This window comes from Syngnathus acus, chromosome 2, assembly GCF_901709675.1.
Source record: "Syngnathus acus chromosome 2, fSynAcu1.2, whole genome shotgun sequence".
NCBI lineage: Eukaryota > Metazoa > Chordata > Actinopteri > Syngnathiformes > Syngnathidae > Syngnathus > Syngnathus acus.
In genome coordinates this window covers 24,321,534-24,334,192 of record NC_051088.1, presented here as the reverse complement: position 1 = coordinate 24,334,192, position 12,659 = coordinate 24,321,534, and the positions used below count along the sequence as shown (strand labels likewise).

Here is a 12,659-nt window from a genome sequence, read left to right as displayed (position 1 = left end):
CTGCTTGGATGTTAGTTGGGGGCTTTGTCCATTTACATGCAGCTGCCCAATTCATACTGACATCAAAATTCATCATCAGGAATCGGCCGGCCATGTTTGGTCTCCAAAAGAGAAATCATGGCAAGTCAAGTGTTGCCCCATCTCGGTCATTGCTGTCACAAGGGGCGGAGCAAAGACAAAGCGAGAAGATGGAAAGAGCAGTCAGTCACCAAGGGGGTTTCACCTCTCTGATAGGCTGAGGAAGATGATTGACCCATCTATCAGGCTCAGCATATTCTCCTTGGGGGGTTGTGGAGGTTTCCACCTGCGGGGGGGCGCCGCCACTACGGGAGGCCAACCTGACGTTCTCATCAGGGTCACTTTTGTCTGACACTGCTGCCTGAGCTTCAGCAGAGTTCTCAGAGGTGCCTCTCAGCATTGCAACAGCACTGTTGAGTACCACCGCTTGTGGGGGAAGAGGAAGGGTTCTGTCGGGGGGCGATACGTCCGAGGGGAGTTTGGCCTTGCCATCAAGAAGCTGCCGGGACGCACGCTGAAGTGAGCGCAGCTGCTCCTGTTGCAGCCGCTTGTGAAGCCGCTCAGCCTTGCGCTGCTCCTCCAACTCGCGCCACTTGAACTCCTACCGCAGATTGAGGGGTGGATTCAATGCTGCCCCACCCCAATCCAAAAAAAAAAAAAAAAACTTCTAGAAAGCATTTGTCTATTTTTTTTTTTTTCTTGGGAAACCTCAACCTCTCCTCCGTCCTCTTAAACATTTGAAAAAGATGCACACCTGGAGTTAGTCGGTATAAATGAAGTGCTGTGACAGACGAAGGAATATACATTTAATGCAGGTCGACGTGATTGTGTGACTGACCAGTAACATGGCCTGTTCACGCAGCAACTGCTCCTGGAGCATCTCCAAATGTCTCTGCTCCTCCTCAAGCTGCCGCCGGATGTACTCCTGTCGAGCCAAAAAGATAGTCAGAGTTAGAACAGCAATATCAATGTTCAGCTTTAGTATTGTATATGTTCATGTTATTGTTGCTTTAAGTACCCGTAACGGTGTCTTACTATATTTAGTTGGCAAAAATGAATCTAAACTATCATTTTATTGTACCGGAGCCTGGGACTAAAAAAAAAAAAAAAAGTTGCTGAAATACAAAGATAGAAGGCAAATGTGGCCCCACTTGGGCTACACACATTTACCTGACCAGGCCAGTAGAAATTTAGGATGGGGGATTACGCTTTTTTTTTTTTTTTTTGGAAAGGTCTGTTTTTATTGATCTGAACTGAATTCAGCATTATTAACTGTTTAAAAAGAACAGACCTGCTCACGATCGTTCCTCCTTTTTTCGTCCTCAGCACGTCGGCGCTCCTCCTCCTCTTTTCGCCTGCGATCCATCTCCTCAACGCGTCTCTTCTCCTCTTGCTCCCGCCGACGCTGATCGCGCTCCTGCTGCCGTCTCATTTCGCGTTCACGTCTCTGTTGCTGCCATTTTTAACACAAATATGTATTCATCGACTTGCTCGGTTGGCAGCTCTGGAACAAATCAGATGAGATTGTCAGCCAACCTCTTCTAGGCGCCGCCGCTGCTCCTTCTGCTGCTCAATACGCTTCTGCCTCTCGGCCAGTAGTTGGCGCTTGTATTCCTCCTGTTCGCGAAGTTGCTGCTCCTGCAACAGTTGCTGACGGCGAAGAGCTTCCGACCTCTCCTTGTTCTCCTGCTGTAGGCGAATGAAGTCTCGACGGAGCGTCGACTCGCCCGGCACATTGACAATGGAGCTAGGCCATGACAATTAGACACGTTAAACTGTGCACATGCAGTGAGGAGGAAGTAGTGAGGAACGCACAAAGAGCCGCAACCAAACCTTGGTTCTCCCTCTTGTTCCGCTGGATCTTCTTCCTCTTCTTCACTGCCACTGTACTCATACTCAGTCTCATCTGTGTGCAGAAGATATTCCAAGTCATGCAAATGTGACATAAAGGTGTATTCCTCAGAATCGGGGAGACAAATGCACCTTTTTCGCCCCTCTTCTTCTTGGTGCGATCAATGTGGTCTTTCAGCTGAATTCGGACCTGCCTCTCGTTGGGCTGGTCACGAATGAAGGGGTGTTTGAGCAACTGTTCGGTTGGCGGCCTCTGCGTGTAGTTCTTCACGAGACAACCTTCGATGAAACTGAAAAACTTTTTGGACCTGGACAGTCCATAAATAAAAGCAAGCAAAAGTGCAAAATTCGTTCAATTCAGTTACAATGCAAGTTTTCCATCCATCCTGTCACGAGCAGGTCACTTTGAATGCTACCTACTCAACTCACCATTTTTTGGATTTGAGTCGTGGAGGCGGGTTTCTTGGAATCAGGAAGAGTGCTCGCATGGGATGCATGTCACAAAGCGCTGCAAGTGCATGCGTCATAGTAGATCACAAACAAGCCTCAGAGTGCATTCAAAGAGAGAGAAACTTACGTGGCGCTCCTTCAGCCATCTCAATTGCTGTAATTCCACAAGACCACAGATCACTCTGCAATAAATCAACAGTGTCAAGCACACGCGCACGCGCACAATTCAAAAGAGGGTCTTACCCGGTAGTCGTATGTCGCATCGGGGTTCTCGTCGCAGGCGATGACTTCAGGGGCCATCCAATAGGGAGTACCGATGAAAGTGTTTCTCCTGCCCACGGTTCGATCAAGCTGGGCACTTACACCAAAGTCCACTGAGGGTTGGAAGAAAGTTTCATTGACCATTGGAAAGTTTTTTGGGTTTTTTTTGACAACAACTACTTGCCTAATTTGACTTCGGCATTCTCTGTCAATAGGACATTCTGGCCCTTGATGTCACGGTGGATGACGTGGTGGGCGTGGAGGTGAGCCAGACCCTACCAAAGGTAGACAAAGACCACATGGTCAAGCTGAGATATTTCAGCTTGTCACAGAAAAACAAAAAACACGATCACTGGTAAAAGCATCCGACAGCCCAGCCCAAGGGCAACAGGGCACTGGCCGACAAAGCCAATGTCCGAAAAGGGGTCAATAATGAAAGTGGAAATTGACCACTAAAGAGGAACCATGAATTTTAGCTGGCAGCGACACAATAGCATCATTTGCGAATACCAGTACATTCCTTTATTATCAAAAACAATTACATCATTTGATGATTGATTAGTTGCTGCCTAATTGATTAATCACTGCACCTCTCATAGAAACCAATCTGTGATTTCACTTAACGGGGTCCCACTTAAATGAAACTTTTTTTTTTAGTTAATCCGTTTCAATAAAAGATGAAAAGGGAATGGAAGAGGAGCACTTACTCGGAGTATTTCTCTGGAGATGTAGGCAATCCAATCTTCCTTTAGCTGGTTTCCCTTGGTGTTCTTCACTAGGTCTGTGATGGAACCAGCTCCGCAGAACTCCATCACCAACTGAACATCCAAAAATAGAGGAAAAAGGGAAGAGAAACATTTTATGAACCGTGAAGAAAATAGATGGTGGTTGTATAATTTTCAACAATCACCCAAATGTAAGAAGTTTTGTACGAATTTTGAAGACTTACCCACAGCTGGTCGTCATGTCCGGGTGGACTCTTTTTAATAAAAGCGCCATAGTAGGTGGCAATGTTTCTGTGGTGGGAATACTTCTTAAGCATATTAATCTCCAATTTAATTTCCTCCTCTTCATCCTGCACACAAACAAATGAGTGATTAAGTTAAATGATTCAAGCTACTACTGGGACACCGTCTGGCATACTTACTAACATTCCCAAGAGACGCACAAATTCCAAAACTATCTCCCGCATGGTTCCCGATCAGTCATTAGTCGCCCTAATCTCGTGACGAAGTAAAACGTTCCCATTGTGGGGAATGACACTGGCTCGTGACAAGCATCTTTCCTCAAAGAAAAAAAAAAATGCCCCAGCTGGTAGCTATGAAAACCAGGGAGCGTCAATGTTTGAGTAAACAATACATAAGATATTTTATTTTTGACTTAAGTGGGGGAAAAAAAAAAAAAAGAAATCAGATATTTTTCAGCCGATGCCTATCAACCGAAAATCATAATCAGCCTTTTCCTATGGCATGATTAGATCGGGTCAACTCTAAATGTCAAGTGTTCCAAAATTGCCTTCTATAAAAGGCACTGAACAAGAGAGTTTGTAATTATCCCAAAATATAACAAGAAAAAAAAAATATATAGATCGCTCATTAGTAATTACCTTGCTGCTGTCGTAGTCACGTGGACAATCCCTAACATAAGGGTATAAGCATAAAGTTGACAATTTCTTCTTTTATTTACTCATTTCAATAATCGTATGTCATTATGAGCTAAATGAGGCCGGCAAGCTCTTGGATTTTGGTTGAAACTGACATTTTTTCCTCATAAGAAAGAAAGAATCATGCTTCAAACCTCTGTGACATCCATGACCTTGATGGCAGCCAGCTGTCCAGTCTTGACATGACGTCCCTGAGAGAAATGGTTTCAAAATCTTATGAAATTATACAAACATTGCTTACATTAAATCTCAAATTCTACAAAGACTTTCAATTACAAAACACATTCACACATTCTTTATTTTCTCTAAGGTAAATCAAATGTTGCACCGTCATATTATAATTCATCATTAGAATTGTTGATGTGGACATTCAGATAAAATACTATCACATGCTGTAATGATTGTACAGTGACATTTGAAGAGGTTTGTAATAATTTGAAATGCTAGTTGAGGGATTATAATTTGTGATACATGAATCATTTTAACCTAATGCGGGCAATTCTAATCAATTAAGGAGCATAGGTGTTTTGCAGAAATTTGCTGTCTTTATTGTTGTGACTCAGATCAAGATCACATCACTTTTTTAGAAGCAGTTTATGCAGAAACATGGGGAATGTCAGTGTGGATTGGAGTCAATAGAAACAAGTAAAGCACCTTGATTGAACATTTCCAGAAGTTTGCACATACACGAATCAATCCTGTCTTTGTGTTTCAACTGCAACACATTTTGATAATGGACTGTCGAACGATATGCACATTGGGAAGAACACCCAAAGTTTTGTTGAAAAAGGATCAGCCATTCAGCGAACACTGCAAGTCTTGTGACTTGTGATTAGACTAAGGGTCATCATGGGGGGGAGATGGCAACAAAAGAGATGTCATCTTGAGAGGCTGAGGAGCGAGTGTGTGTGCGTGTCACATTCTTGCATTCCGCTGAATGTAATGAAGAAATGCATAACCAAATGCCATCAGGTAGCTGGCGTATACCATCTTACTTGTTTAAACCAACTGCGAACCAGGATAGCAACAGCATTTAGCATTCACCAACGTTTTGGCGCAAATAGTGAACACCACATTGACATATCCAGATGAAAGCTCCAAGCAGACCAACAGAAACGGACTGTGTTTGTAAATGTTTGGAGTCGCTTCCTTGCTTGTGTGAAGCACATTGTGTTGCCTTTTTGCGCTATGTAACTAAAGGTGAAATTCCTGGCCAGACAACCATCGCACGGGAAGAACATGCAAACTGGAGCCAGAATCCAACCCACAACCTCTGAGATGCTAATGAGTCAACCACCATGAAAATGATAATCAATTTATCCTTTTTTTTTTTTTTTTTTAAACAACCCTATTTATCAGTCATAAAAACCGAGCGCGGTTTTCCTGAAATGTGCTAATTAGCATATTGTAGGGGTGCCCATTAGGATAGGGGCAACCCTAATTCCAATCCACTGCCTGTGTTACAATGAGTGGGAAACGTCAGGAAAAACATTTACCCTTGCAACACCTGACACGTGTGGAGAAAGTCACTGAGTGCAGTGTCAAGTTTGCACCAAAAGAAGGTGCTAATACACTGTGAAAATGGTCATAATTGGGTTAGCAAGCACAATGTTGACTGTAGACTGGAAAGGTCTGGGATTGTTGCATTTTATGAATCACAGAAACCTGATTACATTTTCAGATTTCCCCACGCTTTCATCAAATTATTTCAATTATTTCAATTGAATTTAATCATGGCCAGCTCATTATCTCCAGTAATGCGCAGACTACAATTAACACACAACTTTATTGCACCCTGGTGAGCTTAAGTGATGGATAGCAAACATTGTCATTACAGACAGAATAGTTGGGCTGGGGGAAAAAAGTTGACCACAAAAAATTGGTTGAAACAAAACATTTTTTTTCTGAACTTGACGAGTTAGACACAAAGTTCAATGTAATGCAATAATTGAACATTATCAAGGTAAATTCCAATTAAATAGTGAGGGATACATTGAGTTTGCTTCTTTTTTTAGAAAAAAAAAGTAATTCTTACATTAAATTTCATTGTAATTCTTCCATTATGTCATCTCTTTAGGTACATGTTAAATTTGTTATTAATATCACTCTTGCAATATTCAAAAACCATATCGCATGTTTTTCCAACATATAAGGGGTTTCTACTTCAGTAGAAATATTCAAGGCACGTTTAGAGACTAATTTATTTCCTCTTGCATTTAGTTTAAACAACATGTTGGCCAATTTGATAACCGCTTCTATTCTCTCTCCTGGGTGACGACCAAATTGAAAGTTGCTGCCACTATAAGGTCGCACGGAAGGAAGACGATGACAAATGACATCGTTTGGGCATATGGGTGGGATCAGACTGCTTCTAATAAAAACAATCTGGTACCGATTCAGTTATTTTGTCCAGTATCGGACTCCATACTGATACCGTGGATCGGATTGGACCATCATTCCAAAAAATTAAATAAGCAAACAAGGTTGCTTAGTGAATTGTAATTTATCAATGATGGAAGCGTTGTCAAAATAATGATCAGATTGACAATGACAGCTTTGGTTTGGCTTGAAATAATAACTGACTGACGATGACAGACGGGTCGTTTGATAAATGAATTTACACTGTCCGGATCTGATTGTAAACTATCAAAAACATCTGAATTAATTTGGAATTAGGCAAAAATTGGACCTGCAGTGCAAAATGTCATTTTTTGATGTAACAACCACCCCTGATTCAAACATAAATCTCTCTTCTCATAACAGCCAGCAAAGTTGATTTTTAGAAGAAAAGCAGGACGCCAGCAGCTGAACAATCAGTGAGAAGGATTCCCATGAACTGAACTGGACAGTTCTGAGCAGACATTAAAATTGCTCCGACTTCGAAGGAATGGAAGGCATGGAATAATATTAAATCAGGTCGCACTTCCTCATCTACATATCAGTAAGGTATGACAGTTGATGAATCAGACTGATTCATTCTTGAACTTTAAGATCACATTTAGTAACATGAACAATCAGCAAGCAGCTCCAAATCAGAGTGAGACAACTCAGGCGAGACAAAAGTGATGTCATGTTTCTGCAGCACATATGAGCACATCTGCAAAATTCCCATTTGCAAACGGGGTTGTTTAGTTTTCGCGGGGGGGGGGGGAATCAAGAGAAATAGATAAGAAAAAAAAAATACAACAACAACAACGAGCTTGCGGTGATCATCTGTCTCCTGTAGGACAGAAGACGACCTGCCCCCCTCCAACCAACCTTGTATACTTGCCCGTAGGTGCCATTTCCAACCACCTCGACCAATTCAAATATGCCGGCTGGGTCCTAGAAGAGAGAAGATGGAGTGGATGTTAAGAAAAGAAGAGATATGGTCTGATGTTGGGAGCATTGTGCGCTATGAGCCAGCTGTTGCGCCCTGTTTAAGCCTCATGTGCCAAATAGATGTGGAACAAAGGAAAAGCAGACAGCGGCAACACCTCGCGGCGGCTCAGCGCTCGTTTTCACTGCTTCCACCGAGACAAGGAGCCACATCTGTGCCTCGACTGAAGGCCACTAACGTTAGCCACGCGCTATGACGTGTGCTTTGTCGAGTTGCGTTAAATCCACGCAAAGAAATCATTTGAAAACACGCGGTCTCGTGTCGGAAGAACTCACCCGCAGTGAAGCCAAGTCTATGTCTACTAGACTTTTAGCTGGGGAGTCGTTCGCCATCTTTCATATAAACGCCGTGTTTCCCTTTACAGCTGCTAACTTGTCAACGAATGGCTCATTTGCGTCTGCGGGTATATTGAATTAATGGATGTGTCCTATTTGTCTTTGTAGGGTCCGCTTTTCGGGGGTGGACGCTGGGCTCTTCCTACTCCATGTTGAGGTGGCAGCGGCGGACTCCCTGTTAGCACTCTAGCCGCCCTAGCCACTGCCCTGAAGCAGGCTTAGTGACTTCCGCCAACGATATTTCAAAGTAAAAGACGTTCTTTTGGACAGGACGTTTTGTATTGAGTACGAGCGGTATCTTTTTTGGTGAATACAAATAATCAATCTCGGTCAAATATTTAACCTTAGAGTGACGTTTCTTGTTCGTTTTATAAGTCTCAATGTTGGCCACTTTTCAAAATATTCTACACTGAAAGTATGAGTGCCCAATTTCCGTTAATTTTATTTATTTATTTTTTTGTTTTTGCCGGTTAGCTTGCCGCAATTTTAAGAGAGCCGCACTAGCGGCAGAGCAGATCCACTCCGAATACTCAGTGGACAACTCGGCCTCTGTATATATAGCATAAACAAGTAGATTATTACCAATATTGTTTAGCCCACACAACACCGCAGCTGCCAGCTACAACACGCAGCGCAGTCCATCCGCACGCGCTTGTGGTCCACGCGCACAAAGACTTCATTGTCAATATTGGTCGACAAGGGTGTGGCAAGCGAGCCACCTTAGAAGTGATGCTCATTGTATGCAGTCGTTCTCTAAGGCCCGCATGGGACACAATGAACGATAGCTTTATTGTGTGAAGGCTGATGGCCTTCACACTTTTAACTTGATCATTATTCTAGGGTATTCCTCGGACGTTTTTGGCGTTCTATCTGTTACGAACTTCAACGGACGTATTCCAAAAAATTCACGCTAAGGGTGCTTCCATTTTTTCCCCCGCCCATCCCAAATATTTACAGGTTTCCCGAAATTCACAAATTTTCAACCAAAAATTCACCCTTTATTTCTAATTGCATATTCAACGTTTCACATTTACATTGTTCTGATTTAAATAATAAGAATGAGAATGGGTTAACGTATTTGCATGACGTGACTGCTGCTCTGCTGAGATGGTCATGATAAAGACTGAGAGGTTCCCAGTTTCTTCAAACAGGTCAAAGCAATCAAAAAGTGTAAAACTCAAGACCACTCAGATTGAATTTTGGAACTGGGGAGACGGGAATCAACCTTATCCATTGGGGGGGGGGGGGGGGTAACTGTAATGAACTTTATATGATGAAACGTTTTTAAATTCTTAACTGAATTGGTGTAATATGATGAAACTATGATTTGTCTGAAATGCCCATCACCCACAAAAAACTTAACGGATTAAACGACACATTTGGATGATAATTAATACGTAAAATTCGGAATGTCCCCCGCCAACTGCCCGAAGGAGAATTTGTACCTGAAGTTTGTAAAACTATTACAATATATACAATATTACAAATACGCGCTGCAAACGACCGAACGCTGCAAATTCAGGAATGATGCAAACAAAAAAAGACAAGCACACACAAACTATTAAAAAAAAACGCAAAATAAAAAAAGCTGGATGTATAAAATTCTGCACATAGCCAAACGCTGCAAAACAAACAACAGAAAACACAAAAATTACGCTTGCCCGGTTCACCAAAACCCCGCCCCTACTGTACTCGAGGTCGACTTGAGTTGCGTTCAATAACCGCTCATAAAATAGGACATCTTCAATTGACATCGTTTCTCAGTCAGTGAACTAAAAGTTGCAGCCAGGACAGCTGTGTTTTGAAATACGTTGAAGTTTGTGCAATGAGAATCGATGGGAAAATGTGGAAGTAGAAGCACTTGAAAAAAGTGGGAGCAAAATCCTAATTTATGGCAATTTATCCCACATATATCGTCCTGGAATATGACATTTGTGGCTGGTCCCTAACACAGAGGCTATGAGCGAATATCAAACATCCGGCCAATATCGGAACACTTGACGTAAACGCAGCAGACAAGATGAAACTAAGCGTTTTTGAGGACAAACTACTGCACCGCTCTCCATGTAACGTGCTATGCTGACTGGGTTCTTGGATGTATTCAATACTGATGAGAAGCAATGATTCCGGCCAGTCCGTGCTGTTTTACCAGTTGGTTGGCTATTGTCTCTAAAAGCGCTTGACACCGGCACGCCTTCCACAAACCAAATAATGCCGTTCCAACAGCCGCGTGTGGCAAACTTTCGGGGCGCAGACCTGGAGCAACTGGACTGCTACTGGCTCCACGGCTAATTTTTAGGGGGAGCTAACAGCTAGGCTAGTGTTGTCATTCTCTGGGCACTGACAAGAACGCCAATTTGATCATCGTGAATGGAGACGTTTCGGCTTTAAACCGAGCGGGCCTCGTCAGTTCCTCCACAATGCTTATTTGCGCAAAACAGCTATAGCCCGAAATAGCTGTCAAAAGGCAGCAGCCGTCGCCGTCCGCCCGCCCAGAGAGCTTCTTTGGCCGCGGGCTGATGCAGCGATGCGGCACCACTGGATGTTCCTCGGGGCTTGCGGCTGGGTGCTGCTCATCCTTGTGTTTGCGACCAAGTTCATTGGGCACAGAGGTGTCGAAGGTGGGTTCTTCGAGGCATAACGTGTGTGTCATGTGTGTGCGTAAAAGCACCCTCGTTAATATGTTCCAGAATATGAGGAGCGAGTTGGTAGTCAAAACTTGACTGTGTCGGGACCAACAACAGGAAAGGTTTCCCTGTCCACTGCAGGAAACCCGGTTTTGCAGGATCCAGACCAGGTAGTCGGCAAAACAAGGCGAGCCATCACGAATGTCTTGTTTGTTATGACTTACTTTGTGCGTGTGTTTTCAGATGAGGGCTCAGTCCTCAGCCGCTTCCAAGATGCATGAGTGGGACTCCATTGTTGAGAAGCGGCTACAACTGCTCTCTGTTGGATGTAAAAACAGAAGCCTGGAGAATTTGACTCACATCCCCATCAGCAAGTTTGTCCTGGACCGCATCTTTGTCTGCGACAAGCACAAGATCTTGTTCTGCCAGACACCTAAAGTGGGAAACACACAGTGGAAGAAGGTCCTAATCACCCTCAACGGTATGTCGGGTATGCTTTGGATGACGTGTTAACTCGTCATCTGACTTTTTGTGTGATCATTGTCATTGATAGGAGCTTTTTCGGGTGTGGAAGAGATCCCAGAGAACCTCGTCCATGACCATGAGAAGAACGGGCTGCCTCGCCTCTCATCGCTGACGCCGCAGGAAATTACACACAGGTCAGTCACAATGATGACGCCAAGTATACACATTAGGTTGCATTTGCATTCATGCAAAGTAGCTTTGTGATGGTCCAACGTAAACATTTGTTTGAGACAACTGCCAACATATCAAAAACATATTTGATCCCAAAAAGGAGGATCATTATGATCCATAGAACTAAGATTTGCTACCACCATGGCAATTTTCTTGTGGGGGTTACTTTTTAATCCACCTGCTATTACGGTTGGCACCCTCGAATATTCACCAGATAACTTGTGTTCTGCTCAACAGGTTCGAGACTTATTTTAAGTTTTTCATCGTGAGAGATCCATTTGAGCGCCTCATCTCTGCCTTCAATGACAAGTTTATAAAGAACCCCCGTTCTGAGCCTTGGTATCGGCACGACATCGCTCCCGTCATCATTCGCAAGTACCGCAGAAGCCACCGTGACAGTGACCAAACGGTGCCCGGCTTGCACTTTGAGGATTTTGTACGCTACCTGGGGGATGTGGAAGGCCGGCGCCGCTTGGATCATCAGTTTGGCAAGGACATCATCCACTGGATGACCTATACGGAGTTGTGCGCACCGTGCGACATCCACTACGACGTCATAGGCCATCACGAGACACTGGAGCGGGACGCCGCCTACATCCTGAGTCGAGCGGGCATCGAGCACTTGGTGTCCTACCCGGCCATCCCTCCTGGCATCACACGTTATAACAAGACAAAAATCGAGCGCTACTTCTCAGGAATAAGCAAACGAGACATCAAGCGCCTGTACGCGCGCTTCCAGGGGGACTTTCACTTATTTGGATACTCCAAACCTGACTTTTTACTCAACTGACGTGAATTCTTCTGACCGTCGCTATAACGACATTTGTCGCTAACAAATGAAGTACGTGTCACTTATTGATTACAACAAATGCAATCCATTGTTGTTTTGTAGCACTGAAGATCGTTTCTCTACACTGTATGGATGGGAAGGTCTGAGCATATCTATCAAAATGAACTTTTATACCGTTTTTTGTACACTTGAAGGATTGTGATTGAATGGTAATAAAGTGAAGAAGCAAAGAGACAGATCATTATTGAAATCCTGATGCGTGGAAAACTTTCCTGCTCTATGATGGTGTCAACTCTTCACTTTATTTTTAGCTGCTAGTTACAAGGACCGGGCCAAGGTTTCTGGGATGATTAGAGGTGGAACATGGAGTGTTAAGGATTCAAACGGTCCTGAATACAGGTGGTGGTGGTGATGAGGAGCCGCTCTGCTGGCGTGCTTTTGTTTTTCTCTGTGCCAGAAGAATAAAAACACAACTAACGCGTATCGTGCTTGTCCTCATTAGAATCATGGCTGGAAAAAGTGAGGAACATCCTGAGATCGGTTCCAGCCAATTGCTGGCAGAGCCTCGAACCTGTATGGAAAAATAAAT

General features: G+C 43.6%; 2 protein-coding genes across 6 annotated transcripts in view; one reads left to right on the top strand and one right to left on the bottom strand.

Annotated features, from left to right (window-relative positions):
- LOC119119677 (mitogen-activated protein kinase kinase kinase kinase 4-like) overlaps positions 1-8,176 on the bottom strand; it is a 15,656-nt gene extending 7,480 nt beyond the window's left edge. For 4 of the 5 annotated variants that reach the window (XM_037246166.1, XM_037246170.1, XM_037246168.1 and 1 more), the window contains exons 1-14: positions 7,898-8,175; positions 7,502-7,567; positions 4,378-4,434; positions 3,530-3,655; positions 3,288-3,398; positions 2,765-2,855; positions 2,563-2,693; positions 2,447-2,501; positions 2,299-2,377; positions 2,002-2,177; positions 1,852-1,924; positions 1,555-1,765; positions 1,310-1,471; positions 857-943 (exon numbers count right to left, since the gene is read on the bottom strand). In XM_037246166.1, coding sequence (XP_037102061.1) covers positions 857-943; positions 1,310-1,471; positions 1,555-1,765; positions 1,852-1,924; positions 2,002-2,177; positions 2,299-2,377; positions 2,447-2,501; positions 2,563-2,693; positions 2,765-2,855; positions 3,288-3,398; positions 3,530-3,655; positions 4,378-4,434; positions 7,502-7,567; positions 7,898-7,954 — 1,482 coding nt within the window. In that variant the 5' untranslated portion in view covers positions 7,955-8,175. Of the gene's footprint in view, positions 1-856; positions 944-1,309; positions 1,472-1,554; positions 1,766-1,851; positions 1,925-2,001; positions 2,178-2,298; positions 2,378-2,446; positions 2,502-2,562; positions 2,694-2,764; positions 2,856-3,287; positions 3,399-3,529; positions 3,656-4,377; positions 4,435-7,501; positions 7,568-7,897 lie in introns of all 5 variants that reach the window. The other variant, XM_037246167.1, reaches the window with a different exon arrangement.
- A 1,752-nt stretch (positions 8,177-9,928) lies between these two features.
- On the top strand, positions 9,929-12,320 carry LOC119136990 (carbohydrate sulfotransferase 10-like). The gene is made up of 5 exons (XM_037275936.1): positions 9,929-10,578; positions 10,648-10,754; positions 10,828-11,065; positions 11,138-11,243; positions 11,518-12,320. Exons 1-5 carry the CDS (start codon positions 10,485-10,487, stop codon positions 12,068-12,070), a joined length of 1,098 nt encoding a protein of 365 aa, XP_037131831.1. The 5' UTR covers positions 9,929-10,484; the 3' UTR covers positions 12,071-12,320.
- The last annotated feature ends 339 nt before the right edge of the window (positions 12,321-12,659 follow it).